Source organism: Passer domesticus, chromosome 7 (genome assembly GCF_036417665.1).
Source record: "Passer domesticus isolate bPasDom1 chromosome 7, bPasDom1.hap1, whole genome shotgun sequence".
NCBI classification, from domain to species: Eukaryota; Metazoa; Chordata; class Aves; order Passeriformes; family Passeridae; genus Passer; species Passer domesticus.
Window position 1 is genome coordinate 40,212,727 of NC_087480.1, and position 18,796 is coordinate 40,231,522.

The 18,796-nt window shown below is 36.0% G+C and overlaps 1 protein-coding gene and 1 long non-coding RNA gene across 6 annotated transcripts in view; one reads left to right on the forward strand and one right to left on the reverse strand.

The window, feature by feature from the left end:
- Positions 1-18,796, reverse strand: part of KCNT2 (potassium sodium-activated channel subfamily T member 2) — a 115,250-nt gene that overhangs the window by 20,848 nt on the left and 75,606 nt on the right. For 3 of the 5 annotated variants that reach the window (XM_064427907.1, XM_064427908.1, XM_064427910.1), the window contains exons 15-23: positions 15,704-15,812; positions 13,332-13,388; positions 12,104-12,253; positions 10,778-11,007; positions 9,857-10,073; positions 8,516-8,621; positions 8,116-8,288; positions 6,401-6,472; positions 3,546-3,680 (exon numbers count right to left, since the gene is read on the reverse strand). In XM_064427907.1, the coding sequence (XP_064283977.1) occupies positions 3,546-3,680; positions 6,401-6,472; positions 8,116-8,288; positions 8,516-8,621; positions 9,857-10,073; positions 10,778-11,007; positions 12,104-12,253; positions 13,332-13,388; positions 15,704-15,812 (1,249 nt within the window). The remainder of the gene's footprint in view (positions 1-3,545; positions 3,681-6,400; positions 6,473-8,115; positions 8,289-8,515; positions 8,622-9,856; positions 10,074-10,777; positions 11,008-12,103; positions 12,254-13,331; positions 13,389-15,703; positions 15,813-18,796) is intronic. The other 2 variants (XM_064427909.1, XM_064427911.1) reach the window with 1 other exon arrangement.
- LOC135304941 (uncharacterized) lies at positions 3,665-15,317 on the forward strand. The gene is made up of 7 exons (XR_010366183.1): positions 3,665-4,728; positions 5,633-5,702; positions 7,228-7,393; positions 11,597-11,639; positions 12,178-12,414; positions 13,585-13,648; positions 14,582-15,317. It is a non-coding gene; the product is annotated as an uncharacterized LOC135304941 (long non-coding RNA).

Here is an 18,796-nt window from a genome sequence, read left to right on the forward strand (position 1 = left end):
CTCTTCAGCACTCAGGCTTTCCAGAAACAGAAAAAAAATCATAGTTTATGCTATTTAAATAAAGAACAAGTTGGAATTGAAGACATATTATTATTTAAATCTTTCCTCTACAGATTTGTGTCAGAAAATGAGATGGACATTTGTAGCCTCTTTCGCTGACCCTGGGGACACTTATCTACATTCAGCAAAAGGTAACTGAGTACAGCTGATAACTTGTAGTTACATCACTGACGTGGCTTGTGTCTCACTTTCCATTGAAGCAGCATTTGGTAAATTGTGTCAAATGGAATTCAGTGCACCCTTTTGCAAGTCTTGTCCTTTTCCCTCACTTTTGCAGGGAGAAACATCAGTGAATTGGCAATTCAAACAAAGCCTAAATGTGGGGAAATGTATATCCAGACTGTCTGCCAATATGTGTTAATCCCACATTGTATTTGAAAACTAACACTAGAGAATTCAGAATTAGGAGATATAGGAAATTGAAATCTGATCTCATGATAAAATATACACAGCAGGAAAAAATGCAGGCTGCTATGTTTCTCTTAAAGATGGTTTCATATCCTTCATCAAGATACGAAAACTGATTTATATTAGGAAATCAGTTTCAAAATTGGTATTGGTGAAATATTGTACTTACAAGTGCCTTTTAGCTGAATTAGGGGAACTTGCTCTCCAGGAAATCAGGGGGAGATTACATCTTGCCCTGGGTGTAAGGCACACTGCCTGCCAGCTTTTATCACTGGAGCAGGCTCCTTCTGGGCAAAGATCTCTCTCTTATCACCCATTCTAGCAAGAAAGGACTGGATGGGGAAGTGAAAGCCCCCACCAGCCTGATGGAAGGCATGGCTTGCTACTGAACTCATATTTGGGTATCAGACAAGCAAGAGAAACATGTAGTTCTTTCCCAAACCACAAGGACAAACCCAGAAAATGCATATAATGCATAATGCAATGCCATCACAGCACCTCATTTGGTTTATCTCTGAATTGGTGATGACAGCTAGATACCAGCCAAAACACTGACCTGTTAGGTGTACTGCTGGCTTCCTGCAGGATTTGAAAGAGGTTAACTAATAAAACTTTATAGTGGTACAGAACTACTGCCTGAGGAAATGTGCTGCTTTCCTGAGGAGGGCTCACACCTGTCTACATGGACTCAGTGGTTGGCCTCCTGTTTAATTTTAAGAAGTGAAAAGCATTTTAAGGTGTAGTCCAAGACTATTAATTTCTCCTTTTATTTTAAAGCAGTGATAACTTGTTCTTAGTCAGCGTGCCCATTTGAGTCACACTTCTGTACTCCTATGTCAGGTACGTCAGTGCTGTGTCACAGTTTTAATTGGGATGGCACAGCTTGCAGCCCTAAAGGTGTTAATAACCCTGTCCTTATAAACAATGCCTCTGCCTTCCAGGGTGGGGAGCATGCTCTCCTGGCAAAGCAGGATTGCTAATTATGTAAATCAAGGAATAAGGACACAACTGGTGTGTGAGAACTGCCAGCCTGGGCTGAGGAGCCTGGGTTACTGCAGCTCTCTGATGTGGCTTTTTCAGGCCTGAGTAGCTCACACCAGGGGTGTTTAGATCAGCCTGCACCCTCGGAATGGTTCCACTGGTGAGACCAAAGTGGAATCTTTGTCAGTGATGTGGTATCATTGAAAACAGCATATTAAATCCAGGGGTTTAAAATCCCCCTTTAACACTACAGCTGGTGTCGAGTGCTGTTGCTCTCTACCATGTCCAGTGTCTTCTTCATTACTTTCTGATATTATTAGCTATTCACAAGTAATGAAGAAGCTTTCAGTGTATTTTAAAGGTTATTTAGAAAACTATTTACCTTAGTGCAGTGTATGTAGTTTATCCCGTAGAACAGGTAAATGCCACTATCTTATGCCTCCTCCCAAAGCTTACTTATTTCTACAACTTTTATATAATATAAAAATGCAGTGAAATTATTATATGTGTTCTAGGGGGGGAAAAAACAAAAACACATTTATACAATACACTATTTGTGAACTTTTACCAAGTTTTATGAAAAATGTTAAGTCTTAAACCAAAGTATTTCTTTTCATTTACTTTGATTGTAAATATGCAGTATTATAAGAATACTGAACCAGACACAGAGTTTGTACACGAGTTAAAGCTGCCATCTAGTTGCAAACAGTGTGCAAGACAACTGAAGGAGTGTACAATAACATCTAATGGCACACCTATAATATGTAATTTGTCTGTTACAAAGTAAAACACAACTAGGGGAGAAACCAATTGGTTTTAGTTTAGAAGTTTTACTTTTGATACCACTCCTTATTCCATTTGGGGATAAACTGTATTTCAGAAAAACTGACGTATGTGAAAAACCTTGGTGAGTACCCTAGCACTGTGGTTAGGAGTAGATGTGAGTGATGCACAGATAAAGTTCAATTATAGGTTCAACCCCAGTTTCATAGGTGTGAGTATTAATCACACACCTGTGCAAGTATCAGGTACCAATTCAGAAACTGAAATGTTGGAAAAAGACAGAATTAATGTTTCTTGTGCAATGCAGATTTTGCTTCCTTTGAGCACATGCAGAAATGCAAAGAGCATTTAACTGCATTCTCACAGAGCTGCATTTACAAAAAAAAGCTTCATTGTAGTGTAATGAGTTCAGTTTTCTAAACCACTGGATTCAAACCACTTTTACTGTGCATCTCTCTCTGGTCTTTTGAGAAAGGTTTGACACAGGTAAAACAGGTAATTGCAATAAAAGCAACATTGAATCATTCCAGGTCTTATTAGAATGAACACCAGGAAGTGCTAGGCTTAAGCCCCAAATCAGGGAGGCATTTCACAGCTGATTGTGTACTGTGTTTTGTTCTGTGTGAGATTTTGGGGATGTTTTCATTAAGAAAATAATATTTGTCTCAGCTCAAAGTGACACATTTTCTTCATACTCACTGAACCAAGATATTGAACACCGAGGCTTTAATGAGGAGAGTTCTCAAAAGAAATAGCAAATCTCATTTTCATCACAGCCTCCTCAGCCTCTTTACTAGACTGATCATACTATACTCTTGACTCTTGGTAAGTTACTGTCATATGTAATGTTGTATATATGTGCCTAAAAACTTAACTTTTGTGCAAAACTAAATATTCAAAATGTGAACACTTACTACTAACTTCACAGCGATGCAGTGCTTACCTTTCAGCATTAGAAGGATCTGCTTTTCATATTGGCATTAGCATTATTGTGAATTTTCTTTTCTCAACTATCTTTTGTCCCAAGTATTCAAGAGTAACTTTATTTTCCTTCCTGTAAACCTGACAGCTAACTTGTAAAATGATTATCTGGTTTTGGGATGCAAAGCACTTCATCTGAGCTTTCAGGAGAATACCTCAGGGTTCTAAGTGAACTGCTAAGCAGGGTGGGGAAAAGTTTGCCTATGTAAGACACAAATTCATGCAAGGGAAAACTTAAGTAGAATAAAAAAAATAATAAGTTCTTGGCACAAGAGTCATCAAGTGTTTCACAGTTAATGAGGACGTGTAGATAGATTGCAAAAATGCTTTACCTGAAGAGGGTTTGGACATTCACAATAGTCTTGGCATCTGCCATGTAGTCTTCCTCAGCACTCATCGTGCTTTCCTTGTCCACCACCACCATATTAGCTGCAAAGGTGACCCCACACCTTAGTAAGTCATCTAGGCTTTTGTGAAGAGAAAGAGGGAGAAAGAAACAAGCAACTTAAATATGGAACACCTGAAAGATCAGCCATGGATGGCATCTGCAGATCAGCTGTGTAACAACTTCTAATATAATCAAGGACAACATCTCAATTGGTAGAATAGAATATAGAATCTACTTCAGTAGGTTCTTACAGCCCCTCTCTTTTGTTAATGATACATTTATTTCAATTTATTTTTTTTAAATAAGCCTTTAATAGTTACTTGGGAACACTTTGGCCTTATCCACTGCAACAACTTGCTCCATTGCAGTTACATCTGACAATAGAAAAACCCAAACAAATGCTCCTGGTTGCTCATTCCCACAGATTTATTTTGGTTTCAAAATGTTAATAAATTAGCTGGAATGCTCTCAGGATGCTTTTATGAGCAGCTGCAGAGCAGCAGAACTTTGTGCACAGCTGGACAATGTTTGTGTGAAGCCCAACCACAGAAAGCACTCACAGACAGCTGAGTTACAGTTCTCATCATGCCTTGTAGCTTTGTCTCCAAAATGAAGCATGCTTCAGCTGTTTTAACAACATTTTCCATAGAGTCTAAGCACTTTTTGACAAGTGTGGTGGGTTTTTTTAACAATGTATTTTGGAAGAATTTATACCATTATTTTGGAAATTGTGCAATATCATGAATGGTTGACTACAACAAAAGAAAAACTGATTTCATGTGATCTGTGAACAACTGCAGTGCATAAGTAGAAGTCCAAAACTTTTTTCTGAGTAATCTGTATTTCTGCTTTTTCAGACTTTCAGGTGATCCCTGAAAATAGCAGCATATTCTGAAATATCCAGATTTTCCGCATTTCAATATTTCATAAGCTCAACATTATTCTTATTTCAGCAGTTACATTCAGCTGGCTTGTGCATAATTTGAAAAATGCTAATGTTAAAGTATTATAATTCTAATTCTCAGGTGCCTCTAACTAAAGGTTTCTCAAGATTGACTAGATTTCTACACAACTGTGAAATCTGTTCAGTTACAGATCTCAAATCCTACCCAAGGACTGGGGGACAGGTACCTACTATTTTGCATATTTTGATGAAGTGCATCTCTGCTGTGAATTTTGGTAAACCTGGTTTTTTTGTGAGCCATCTACTTCTAATGAAAAAAGAATGGTAAGTGAAAGTCATTGCTTTGGTGGTTTTCTCTCAGAGATGGTGATACTTAATTGCTGGTGAACAAATGATAAATATTTTAGATACTTATAGATAGTAGGTGGTACTTTTGAGAATGTATTTTATACTCCTTAAATAACAAAGGAGAATTTGCACATTTTACAATGTATTTCTTATCTATAGATCAGATCTATTAGTTGTAGAAGACTTAAAAACATGGTGAGGAAAACACAGGGAATATGTATGAACTATGTTTTTAGAAGTATTGTTATTGATGATAACACATGTCAAAAAAACCCTCTACAAACTACAGTTGCTTATTGCACCAGGAATTAGTGATTTTTGCATCAGAAAAGATGCAGAAGTTCATGCTGGTATTACTGTGAACTTCTGAATTCTGAATAATCACTTATTCCAAAGACTACATGCTTCATTTTTTCAAAACTGTATTTAATTCTGAAAGAACAACAAAACACATTAGGGAGGGATTTGGCAATTTCCATTTTGAAATAAACTCAGTAAATTTAAACAAAGTTCAATTTTTTTACATTAGTAAAATAGGTTAACATCTGAGTTATTAATTATTTTGAATACTTTGAGTATTCCCTCTTGAGTGTACGTTTTGATGCCATTTGGGTTTTGTCTTTTTCCTTTTATATTACCTCCTTACTAAAATTATCTCATGTTCATTTCCAAGTTGGGAAAAAGGCAACAATTTAATTATTCTTTTTATACTTAATATGTAATTAAGAGTTAATAAAGTAGTAAATATTAATAGCCTGTGACATTTTCTTGCTTTTTAGGAGAGAATGTGAAGTAAACAACCTTTCTGTGGGCTCTTTGTGAACCTTGCAAGAACTTGGTATCACTGAGGTAAACCTGTACCTGTATCACTATTATAAGCAGGAAATAAGCTTTTTGATTTCTACAGGGGGGAATTAATATTATGAGCTTGCAGCCCCAGTTCAGCATTCACTATGTAGTGAAGCAGTTTTCTTTAAATTTACAATCTACACAGAGGAGTTTACTAAAATATTAATGAGTCTTTGCTCTTCTCTTGTTTCTGCCTGATTTTCACATTGAAATTCTGTTGCTAAACCTATATCCATAAACATATATTAGCAGAGGTGAAGACAGAAATGTAGGAGTAAGTGATAATTTAAGTAGTGGAAGATGAAGACTTTTGGACACATTCAAGACTGTTTACATCCTGCAGCTATCTTGACAAAACCTGAGTCAATGAATTCCAACAAATTTTAACTCAGTACAGACTGACACTAGAATCAGGGCTATAATCTGTTCATTTGTAGAAGCACATGAACTCACCTAAGTAAGTATTAATCTTATGTTTTGGAACATATTAACTTGTGCTCCCTGACATGCTTTTCCCTAATGAGCTCCTTAATAAATCAGAAATTTGAAATCCCAAATTACAGCACACAGACACAGACTATGCATGCAGAAAGCTCATCTCCAACTACAACACGCACCCACCAGAACATGCAATGACGAGACACACAACAAACCACTGAGACTACAAAGGTAAGTTTGCTAACAGTTATTTCACCTACTTGTCGATAGAGCCCACCATGTAGTAAACCATTGGAAACCAACAGATTGCATCCAGAAAATGCATATCTGGCCTAAGCAGCAGATGGAATTACAAAATGAAACACAGTATCACAACAGCAGCATCTCTTTGAAAATATTTTAATCAACTGGTAGTTTGGGGTTTTTTTTAAAAAATAACTTTCTTAAACTTTGGCATTATGATGTCAGTCTAAGCAGGAAATAGGTTTTCAGAAAGCTGTGAATCAACAGTTTGCTGTGATCATAGAGAATAATCAGAATTAACATGCTTATATTAATAAATGCACCTCTAAAATCAGAAATGTTATGGCACAGGACAATTCCAAATGTAAGAACAAATGAGTAACGTCAAAGACACACTGCCAGGTTATACTCCAATGGATGTCTCAGGAGGACTTAAAATAAGCATCAACAATGCTTAATTAAAATGTAAAGTGCAAATCAAATCATCATTTGGGTTTTGTGACACCTACTGCTTTCAAGCCTACTCCCTTTGAGAGGAGTCACTGCAAACGCTGCATAGAGAGAGACAACAGTAAAGGTGTTGGTTTAATTAGCAAGCAGAGCTTTTACTTTGCATTAATCAATCAGAAGTGGGTTTAGCTATAAAGTGACACAACAGCATTGAAGTGTGTGAAGTTGGGCACTGTGCTGGCAAAAGGAGCTGGCACTAGAGGGCCCCCTGTGCCCACGGCTTTGCTCTCACACCCTCAGTGGAAGTGATTTAGCCTCATTTAGGCTTCTCAGTTTGTGTAATTCACTGTATGCCACAGTACCTACATAAAAACCTTCTGTTTTGCCAACACAGGTGACTAAGGAGCTGCCTGAGGGAAAGTGGGACACTTCACAGCAGGTCTTTGTAGAAAAAAAATCACTTAAAGTGAACAGATCTACACAAATGGAAGTGTCAGCCCTGGAATCACAACCTACAAGACATTTTTGCTTTCTTAGCTTGTTCTCTTTTCTCTGTACAGGTAACCTCCATTTCTGTGTCTTTCAAACTGTGTTTTAAGTAGCTGAGCTGTACCAAAGTATTGTGAAAAACCCCAAAAAGCTAATTCGTTATCAGATTATATATGAACCAGTCTTGACATAAGCAAATTTGTTTGAAATATTAAAACCAAGCAAATGTGGAAAATTCCAGCAGTCACCAAGAGATATAAAAGTAACAACAATACTGCAGGTTTAAAATTTCATCCATGGCTTTAAATAATTTTAGATAAAATGTGTCTGTGGGTGTCCTTTTGGCTTAAAGAACTGTTTATCTTTGAGTGTAGTTATTAAAAATATACCTAACTAGTCCAGGCCACTAAGTGCATTGTGTTAAGTAGGTTAGTGCTGTCATGTAGCTGTGAAACTGTTATACAGCTTGCTTTTTACAGTGTTTATTAAGCTATTTAATTTTAGCAGTAACATTCACATTTTTGGGGGTAATTTAAAAAAAAAAAACTTAGCTGAAACATTGGCCATGAAGAATATTTAAGTTTACTATGGCCATTAACAGTCAATAAAAGATCAATTTCTTATATGACAGTGAACATGCAGTATGATTTTTGTCACTAACTTTTCTCAAAGATGAGTGTGCCATAATGTTTTTGATTTTCAGCTGGCCATGTGAAAAGGGGTCATCTATTGAATAATGGTAAAATGAGTTTAAAACTTATCAGAAGGTGAAAAAAAAAAAGTTTTTCCTTACGGGTTATCCAGCAGTAATACAATGGGGTTTAGTTCTTTCTTTGGTCGGTAGTAAGCTCTGAGTGGGACAATGAAGTTGTACAAGCCATTTCCAGCAGTTTCTGCTGCAACTATAATCAATTTATTTTTGAATCCATAGGCTTTGGCATCTTCATAGTAGTTATGCTGGCATCCCTAAAATCAAAGTAAAGGAACAAGTTCAGTGGATGTGAATATTGTATCAGATGACCCAAAAGAGACCTGGTTAGACATAAACACTTGAAGAAAAGGAGGAGAGAATATAGTATTACAGCAAACACTGCCGAAACTTCATCTCTGAGGAGAAATCAGAATTTAGGTCTCCTCAGATGCAAGAGACAGATGAGAATGCAGGATTACCCAGTAGAAGAAGCACCCTTTACCTTATCTAGTCTTAGACAACAGAAGGGTACTTTTTCATGCAGAAGATGACAAAAGGTGGGAGAACTTCCAATATAAGGAGAGTAAGGAGGATAACCTTTGGCATACCTAAAATAAATAAAAAAATAATTCAGTATAGCAAATTACCAAAACACAGCTGCCTACACAAGTGTTTTATGGGATGTTTATACATATGTCCAAGTTTTAGACCAAGTACACAAAATGAACTATGTTTAACAGAAGTCAAAAGAATCTTGCAGCCAGTTCAACAGAACTTAGTGAAAGCTGCCATGCTTTGGGGGACTGAAGGAATTTTGCTTGGGTTTTTGAAAATAGTCTGTTGTATCATAGTGTGCTGTCATAGTGTTTTGAACTGGAAACTTTTAAGTTAAAAAAGGAAGGAAAAAAACCAGAAATAACTACTTCTGCTCTTCCTTCTCCAGTTCTTTTTTTCAAACATTTACCAAGAATGAGTGAAGTCATTACCTTTTAGCTTTAATAATGTACTTTCAAAATGGCTGAAATAAATTCTAAATGGCAAATCTCTTCCCAGTGATATGAAATTTCTAATTGGCCTTAGTGGTTTTTTTTACAGGAGACCTTTTAAATCCTGCTGTTTCAGTCTGCACATTTAAGATGACTTGTCCTACTAATTTTTTCTCTGGAGCTTGATAATCTTCCCTGGGGCTTCTCCTGCTTGCTACTGGTGGAGATGGAAAACTGCTGGTTGAGGCAGTGGCTTAATTGTGTATTTCAGTTTTAACACCCCTGTCAGCAATCTCAATAAACATAATTGCTCATCTGCACAGCAGGATTGAATCTTCTGGGTTTATCTGAGTAATGCATCATTACTTTCAGTAACACACTAACAAGCATTTTGAATTAGATGGGATAATTTTGTCCTGTACTGCTTTTTTGTCATTCCTTGCATTTTGAAGTCACACACCCAGCCCCAGCATTCAAAAGCCTGTTGGATGATCTGATTACCACTGCATTCTCATGACAGGAATACTTATCTGTTTACAAATTTGTTGAGTGCTCACTTAATAATTACAGAAAGTACAAAAAAAAAAAAAAGGCGTTAGAATATGCTATGAATGTATTGCAATACCAAAGAGAAAATCTCCACCAAACAGAAGAGTTTATCTGTTGGGTGTTTTTGTATTTTAAAGTAGGCTTATGGCATTCTGCTAGCATTTTCTTGATGGAAATAATTCCATAATTGGACTTCATAGGACTTGCTTCCTAGAAGTCCTCAGATTGATGTGCATTTCAAAAAAGATTATCGCTGCTTTTTATATATAGTATTAACTTTTCACTTCATTTGCATTTGATGTACGTACTCAAAGCCTGCAGACACTTCGTCGTCGGACGGGGTGGTTTCATCCTCGGACTGGTCACTGAGCAGGTCACAGGTGGGCAGGGAGGAGGAGTCTGCCACCTCCAGCACCGGGGCGATGCTGGGCCTCCTGCCCTCCTTGCCCCCCTCGGCGGGCAGGGCCAGGGTGGCACCGCTGGCCCCGCGGCACCCGGTGTCCTGTAAATCGATGGCCACGGTCCCTAGGGCAGGGAAAACATCTCCTCAGTGCTGCTCAGAATGTCTGAACGACATTCCCGGATTTACGGGGATTGCCTGGCAAAGGACTGACAGCAACGCTATGCTGGTTGTGTTTATTCCATTAAAATAAAACAAATATTTCAACTGTACTCAAGGAAAGCAATACTTTTCCTGACAATTAGTTTATATCTTCATGTTAACTAACTCTTTTAAATCATATCTTATATAATCAGTCCATATCAATATGCATCAACAACCTGCATATTTTACTTACGGTGTTTTCTAAATTAAAGAAGCTCATGAAAACTTGCTACAATCAGGTATGAATGACAAAGAAGTACTTATATGATTTGCCCATTTGTTTTGCTTTGCATACACTTCATTTTTACTTTTTTATACCACAGTTTTAAGTAATTTAATTCCACCTTGTCAAGTAAAAGAGAATCAAATTCCATTTGTTTGTTTGGGGGTTTTGGTTTTGGTTTGTCTGCTTGTTTGTTTTTGTCTGGGTTTTTCTTTTGTTTGGTTTGGGTTTTGTTGGTTGTTTTTTTGTGGGTTTTTTTAAATATGAGGGCAAATGTTTGAAGTTGTTATATTAATTCTTTCTATTCATAATTATAGTTTTTCAAAAGTTTAGGAAGATGCTTTAAAATGTACTACTCATTAAATAAGAATAAATTGTGATGTAATCTTTTTTTTTACTTACCCATGCTGGCTATTATACTGTGTACTGGTAACCTAGAAGCTCCATGATAAGATAATTTTGATTCATGGTTTTTCCTAGTCTTTTCTTGCTTCTTAAAAGCAGAATTCTCTTCTTTGGTGATATTTATATAAAAGCATATATCAGTAGAACTCATGATATATCGAGGACCTGGATTCAGCAAAATGTTTTTGTTATCTTCCTTTCTAACACCAATCAGACAGACTCCAAACCTTAATTAGAAAAGGAAAGGCATGGTTCATTTTGCATAGTCCTGCAAACACCAAAATTTCCATTGTCAAAAATGAACCTCAGGTATATTTTTATTCTTTGCACATTATGAACATTTGCAGCTTTCTGGATGACAAGGATGTTTGAAAAATGTGTTCTGCTGAATAGGCCACATCAAATCAAGCAGATTTTATGAGCTCATGAATTCCTAGGCAGTTGAGTGTTTTTCGTAATGCCCATTATATTCTCCTAATGTTGTTCTAGTTGATTTTTTCTGTCAGATGAATAGTCCTTTTCGAGAAAATATTGGTAGAAAAATGGATACACTATATGAAAAATTATTAATCATGTTAAATTGTTCCATTATTTATAAGTAATGGAAGCCATTTTCATAATTCATTTTTGCAATTCACTCTTAAAAATGTATTTGATTAGTGATAGAAAATAAGGAATTACAGCAAAAAAACCCCTCTTTCTCTCCTTGATTAAATATGAGAATAAACCCAGCATTTAGGGTTTGATAAATGCTCATTTTATCAAATATATACAAACATACATGATTTGTGTTTATTTTGCATGTTCATCTCACAGAGCAGCACTGGATAAGTGATGCATCATCTGGGCCTTAAAGCAGGTATGTTACCATCTAACAGAAAAAAGTTTATATACCAGAATATACTATGTGACACCTTTGAATTGAACATTTTGCACAATAGGAACAAGACACAAAGGAAGCCAGATTTCCAGCTGAGTCCTAAATAAAAAAAAAAACCACATCCTCCCACCCATTCATTTCTTGAGTGTTTTGGACTTGGATTGGTGTTCTTGAAAAACCTCCAAAAGGTGCCTTTTTTTCTGGTTGTCCAGCTTATTCTTTTTATCTTTCATATTCTGTTCTCTTAGACTAAGATGGGCTGTACAGAATGAACATAAGCTTTAACCTGACCTGCTCCAACTCACAGAAATACATCCATATTAAAGGCCAGATACTTAAACCCAAAAACAGATCAATGTGTCTTTAGTGCAGAGCTATCTTGCAGGCAAAACAAGTAATTATTTCTTTGAACTTTTGATGGTTGATAAGAAAAATAAACATACTTTTTATGTGCATGGAAAGAAGCATATGTGAAGCTCTTCCCCTCATACTCTGCAAAAAATGTACTTTCTTCCAGGTTGATGTGATACACTTCGTTACCAGAGCATCTGCCATACATTTTCTGCCATTGTTCTGGTGATTGCTGACTCTCCCTGAATCACAAAGAGAATAATTTAACACTTAATGCAAAATTCTTATTAATCAGAATGGTACTTCGTGTAAATAGAAACTACAAATGTCTACTGAAAAGGTCCCACAGGCTAATCTGAAAAGTATTTGAGATCAAAAGTACAGAAGAAGTATTTGAGATATTGTAAGTACAGAGATTATTTTAATGTATTAAAGAGCATTTTCTGCTAAGTAATAGACATATATGAGTATGTACTTTAATATCAGGAGAGAGGTGGCTCAATTACTTTAAAATCGCACTATAATAAGTAGATTCATAGCAGCTTGAAGATGACAGCAGCATTCTCATTACATTCATAAAGACAGTTTCTTCACATGCTTTGTGGCAGACTCTTTGGCTCCTGTCTGAGTACCATTAATAACAACTTAGGTAGGAAAGAGTCATTTGTCTTTGGTCATTTGATCTGTAAGAGAGATTCTTCTCATTTGCTTATCACTGATCTTTACACCCTGTGGGTATTTTTGGTTCCTGTGTCTTGTAGCCTATTACAAGTACATAGCTTCTTTTCTCTAGTGCAAGACAATAAATTACAAAGCAGATCACCCTTTACTCTATGCAGCTGCTGCCCCTAATGCAAACAGTTCAGTGGAAACTTCCAAACCTCAGCAACCCCAACACGTGCAGCCCTGGAGCTCCGGGGAACTTCTTGATTAAGTTTCACATGGAAACAAAGTTCTGCCTGCATGATTATCACTGGAGCTAGCTGATGCATACATACACAGATATGTGCAGATATGCCATTAATCTGACAGGTGTGTCCTGTGTTTTGCCACTTGGAGTGAAGATCTCAAGATCCCGGGACATGGTCCTTTAATGCTCATTTCTACATTCTCAATACCTTAACACAATTTGTAGTTTTCTTCCATTTACCAAGTTTCTTCACTCTCATAATGAAAACATTTTGTTTCAAGATGAAAATAAGTAAACCATTTTGTTGCAGCACTATAAATACTGTACTAGGTATAGAACAGCAGAACTAGCCATGCAATTTCTGAACATTTTCCCTTATTTCACTTTTCCCCCTAAAATAAAATGGTCACCTGTTTAATGTCTGCTTGGTTCCAGTGAGTTGTCTGAAAGCTTCCCATGGGGCTGTACTGTAAAGATCACATTAACTTCAAGTCAGAAAGGTTATTTTCTTCCAGTATTTTGTATAATCAAACAAATCCTAATAGAGTTGCATTAATAGTTTAGATAACCAGGTAACAGTGAAAGATAAATGTTAAGATTATTAATTAAGATTGATAATGAGATTATAAATAACATTCAAGGTAGAATTTTGGTGTCTCACAGATTAAAGTTCTGAATTCCACAAACAGCTGGGAAGACAACAGGATTATTTGAACCTCCTTAACAGGTATTTAAAATTTGAGTCCTACGTAAGGTTTAATGCAGGTATTAATAGCAACCATGATAATAAAAGAATAAGTAAACAGGAACTAATGTAAAGGAAAGCAGTTCACCACTAACATTTGAAGTCTATTATAACAAATTATTTTCATTATGTAGCTCTAATTTAGCGTTTGGTTTATAAATACATGTATATGAAATTTTTATTTGCAGTTTAAATAATCTGCTTTCACCTAGATAATATTTGGATGTTTTGATAAGATTTGAATTTTGGATATTTTTACATAGCCAAACTCAACTGCTCATCAGACTTCATCTTTCATATGCATAAGTAATGGCAATTTCACCTACTTTAACAATTAGCAGTTAATTTACCTCTTGTTCAACAACAGAATACATCTGGAAAAGCAAAAAAAAACCAACCCCCTCTGAACTATAAATTGGTCAAATGCAAAGTAGCTTTATGTCTGCAGTACAATGACAAATGCCCTTATTTTGAAGTCTGTCTGAGAAAAAAATGCTCTGAAGAGTGCTGACTACACTAGATAAATAATAACTAGACATTTTCACTTTTTCAGTCTTTCTGTATAAATATAGAAGAGCATTCTCACAGTAACATGTATTGTAGATTCTTACTGAAACACCCATTATTTTAATCCTTCTGGATTCAAAGTAGTGCTACAACTATTTGTGCAAAAACATTTTTTCTTTTTGCTCCTAGTATACAATGACCAGACTAGAAAAGAGTTACTTTTATTATGCTGGTGACATCTATTAATTCTGATTGCAAAAGAAATCTTAAGCACTTTTGAATTCTGTGACAGTTACTTTGCATCACAGTTGGGAATCTGTAAATGATCAATGTGACTGTGTTAAGCAATGAAATGCTGAAGTTCCTAAGTACAGCAGAAAACATTTCTCTTTTGTGTGTTTGGTTTAGTGCTGAAGGAAAATTCCCTGACAGCTGTTAGGAACAGTGCTCTTCTTTTAATGTGCATGTAATATGAAATAACTGGAACAGGCTCTGGATTCTGTGCATGTCACAGCATTAAAAGGTAGGCAGATACAAAATGGATAAAGAATGTACTTCACCACAGTGCTCAGCAGGTATCCAAACAACATTTTGTTGTGTTTCTTCTAGGAGATTCTAGTGCACAGTGCCACTAAAATCTTGACATTTGCTGTTCTCAGTTGTAACAGTTCTAGGATGAATTTCTGTTTTCCCCATTCTGGGCAAAAGGGAATACTAGAAATGTCATATAGAAGGTTAAATAACTCTGCTTATAAATAAACACATACTGAGTTCATGGTTACTTGAAAAAGAAGTTAGCATGTTACAAGACTTATGTAGTGTATGTGCAGCTATTCCATTTCTACAAATATATTTAGAGAGTCACTCTTTATTGCAGCTGTGTGCCCACGACATTTCAATCAAGAATACCTTATTATTCCAAGAATACAGCATAAAAGCGATACACCAGATCTGGTAAAATTATTTTAGTGAATTGAGGGAAGTTCTACTGTGACTATGCAGTCTGCAGAGACACCATAATTCTGCACCCCTTCCAGCACTGTGGTCATGTTAAAAATAAAAATCATCTATATTTGTTTGCCTCTTAACATACAGGCACAGAAGAGCAAATACCATATGTCATCAAAAACCTCTTTTTTTTTTTTCTTTTTTTTTTTTTAGTTCATTGAAACATACCTTGAAATTTACTTATTAGAATATGTATTTTTAGGACTTGTTAGTGCTCATAAGTAGAACTTTCTGATAAAGACACTTCAATCTACTAAACCAGAAATACAGTTTTTTCGTATTTTATATCGTGGAAGTGGCACAACAGCATGCAACTAACTCTTAAATTCTGGTGGGAGGGGGTGTTCTCTTCAAAACTGTACTGCCTTAAGTAAGGCATTTTGATGCTTTTATTGTGTAGAAAGTTCCATTTTCTTTTTTAAAACTGTAGTTGTGTGAGAATTCAGGGTAAGCTGTTTTCCAAATATTAGCTCTGACTTTTTCAAGTTGTTTGGGTTTTTTTTTAAAGTAGTATATACTTACTGTCCTCTAGATGTATGAACCAGCAGAGTGATTAATGTAGAAGTAGCTGGACATATACAATTTAGAGCTAGCATAGCATATTTAAATTCCTCTTCACATACAACATGATCTGCAGGGAAAAAAGAAGGATACAAATTGTTTTACAAAAATACTTTGAACTGAACAGAATTATCCCTTCCTTATCTAGGACAATGGTGAAGATGGATCATTCAAAAGTAGTCCCAAGATCTTCATTTTCTGCTTGAATCTTGGAAATCAGATGTGTGTGATTTTTCCTATCTAGGCTATCCAACATGGATGGCTAGGAAACAGAAATTATTCTTTAATGTAATTCTCATATACCTGTGAAAATTGAAATGGTTATAAAAAGGGACAAACACAAAACTTTTAACTGCTTGTCAATGTAGAAACAAAGTCAGAGACTTTTTGTAAAACCATAAAGGCATTTAATATTAAGTCAGTTTTTTCCCCTCTGAATTTGCTCTTTGGTTCTTTTGATGGGATCAGAATTTGCTTCTAATGAAAAATAATATTACAAGTAATACAGCTGATGATCAAAACATAGGCACATGAAAATATCTGAGTAAAGGCAGGCAAGCAACCTCCCCAGCTAGACCTGAACTATGCTCACCTGCTTCTGGTTTTACCCACACCTCACTGAAATCCTCAGAACCACCTTGCCTCTCTAAGCTGCTTTCCTGACAGAATTTATTGTATAGCTATAAGCATGAAACTTCCTGAAAATAAAAGTGAAGGCATATTGTGCCTTCTCTGTTCCTTTTATTTTTAAATATCTAGAGGCTTTTCAGTAACAGAATCATTTACTACTGAATTGAGTAATTAATTCTCTGATTTTCTGAAGATCAGGGCCCATTTAAATGTCATAGGCAAGGGATGAATTTAGTTATATAAAGACACTGTCAAATGTAGGACAAAATAAGATTTTTCTTCCTGTAAATATATTTCCGCTGTAGCAATTAAATATTTTCTGCAGAAAATGTTTCAGATAGAAATATGTTCTTTTAGTTGACCATATGCCATTAATAAACCTACTTGAATTTCAAACTAGAGAGGGTAAGGCACAGTCTGTGATTGAATGGAGTATCTGCAGTTCATTGCCATTAGTGAGATGACAAAGATTTATGGAAGTGAATACCAACTTCCTGACACAGAAAGAAAGAGAATTCTTGCTATTTTTAAAATTTGTATAGGATTTTGCCAAATAACCTCCCTTATTTTTTGTTTGGAATGTTGTCATATTATAGCTAAACATTTTGAAAATACAAGAAATTAAAAATACACAGTGTAATGATTTCATCATCTGTTATTTCAGATCTTGTATTTGAACCCAATTGTACATGCTGGCCTAAATATATACAAATGGAAGTTAACAAATGATGGCACAATGAAGATGAAAACTGTAACTTCAGTCCTCCACATGCACTCTACTCTCTAACATCTATGGTGAACTTTCTTGGCAGATGAGTATGGAAAATGTTATGTTACCAAAGAATACAGCAGACAGCAAACAGAGATTGCTGTCGTCCAACAGCCTCTCAATCATGTCTGTAAGAGATTCACATGGTGTTGTCAAGTGTTTCTACAACAGGAGCCTTGGAGGTGGACTTGTGGAGACTTTGATCTTCTGCAGGTAAGTTCTTGTATTAGACATAGACCAGGTCAAAACTGCTTGCTCATTTCTCCAATTATTTGACAGTTAACTGTGTTTTCTGTGTATGCTCGGACTTGTATTGAGGAGGATTACACAGAACTTTATCTGCTGCATCTCTCGGAAGTGAGCAGGGAGGAAGCTGGATGACAGCTCTCCCACTCCTCAGGTCTGGGACATCAGTCGTGTCCCCTGACAGCAGGTACCAGAATCAGCAAATTACTCATCCAGTGTGACAGTGAGGCAGCCCAGGAAATGGCAGTTTGTCTTGAAGTGAATATTAAATATGTCAAATCAGCTTGCCAGAAAAAGAAGTATTTTGATTGAGTTTATACTAAAGAAATATTACACATAGAATTTCCGTAAGTTGCTGTTTCTGTTGAAAATATATTTTGACAGCAGTTTTGTTGCTAAGTCTGTCTCAAATGGATGTAGTAATGCAGTGGGGTGAGTTATGGTTTCTGTGATGTTACTGAGGATAAAACAGACTCAAAATACTGATTTATGCCTGCAGCAGCAGCCATGTGGTAAGAATGACCCAGACCTAGCACAATTATTCTGAGAAACCTTACTTTTGTCAGTTTGGTAAGTTAACATGACCACTACCAGATCTGATAGAGAAAAATGCCCATCCATTACCTCTAGACTATTTTTATCTCTAATTGGACAGATTAATCATCCGCTGCATTCAATATCCATTTAGGTGAGTCTGGACTATGTTTCTTTGAAATAAACTACTGAAGCTTTGATGTCAGACTTCAACAACCTGTGGTAATTCATGGGTGCATTTTGAATAGATAGGGAATGTCAAAATGTATCCCCATTTCCTGGAATTGTAATTATATATCATTTCCAAATATTCAAAGTAAAGGATACACACACACACAGACACACACACACACAAAATTATGAAAGTTCTAAGTTCAGCTCAGAAAATATGGAATTTAGTAGTTTCTGAATTCTGAATAAATATATTGCTCTGCTGTGGATAATCTTCACTTTATTTCCCATTTGTGCTGAAATACAAGGCCAGGAGCTTGCACCAAGGGTACATGGCCTTTTGTAGCCTTGTGTGTTTGAAAGAAAAGTGGGAATATTAAGAATGTAGCTGCCAGCATTATTGAAAGAAAAACTGGGCATGTCAAGGCATTTTTATATTGGAAATCACTAGGGAGAAACCAAAGTATTTCAGCTTAAGAGATAAGACAGTTGCCCATGTGATCACTGTCATGTTAATAGTGGCAGTGTATTTAAAGCATTCACACCTTAAATTCGTAAAGGGCTTTGCTGGGACAAACATTTATGCTGCTGTAGCAATGTAAGTATGTTAATATTTTAAACAAAGTAGTTGAAATCCACTGTAAAAAAATCAGAAGTCACAGAATGCAAGGATGTATGTGTGACATCAGGTGGAAAGTCAGGAA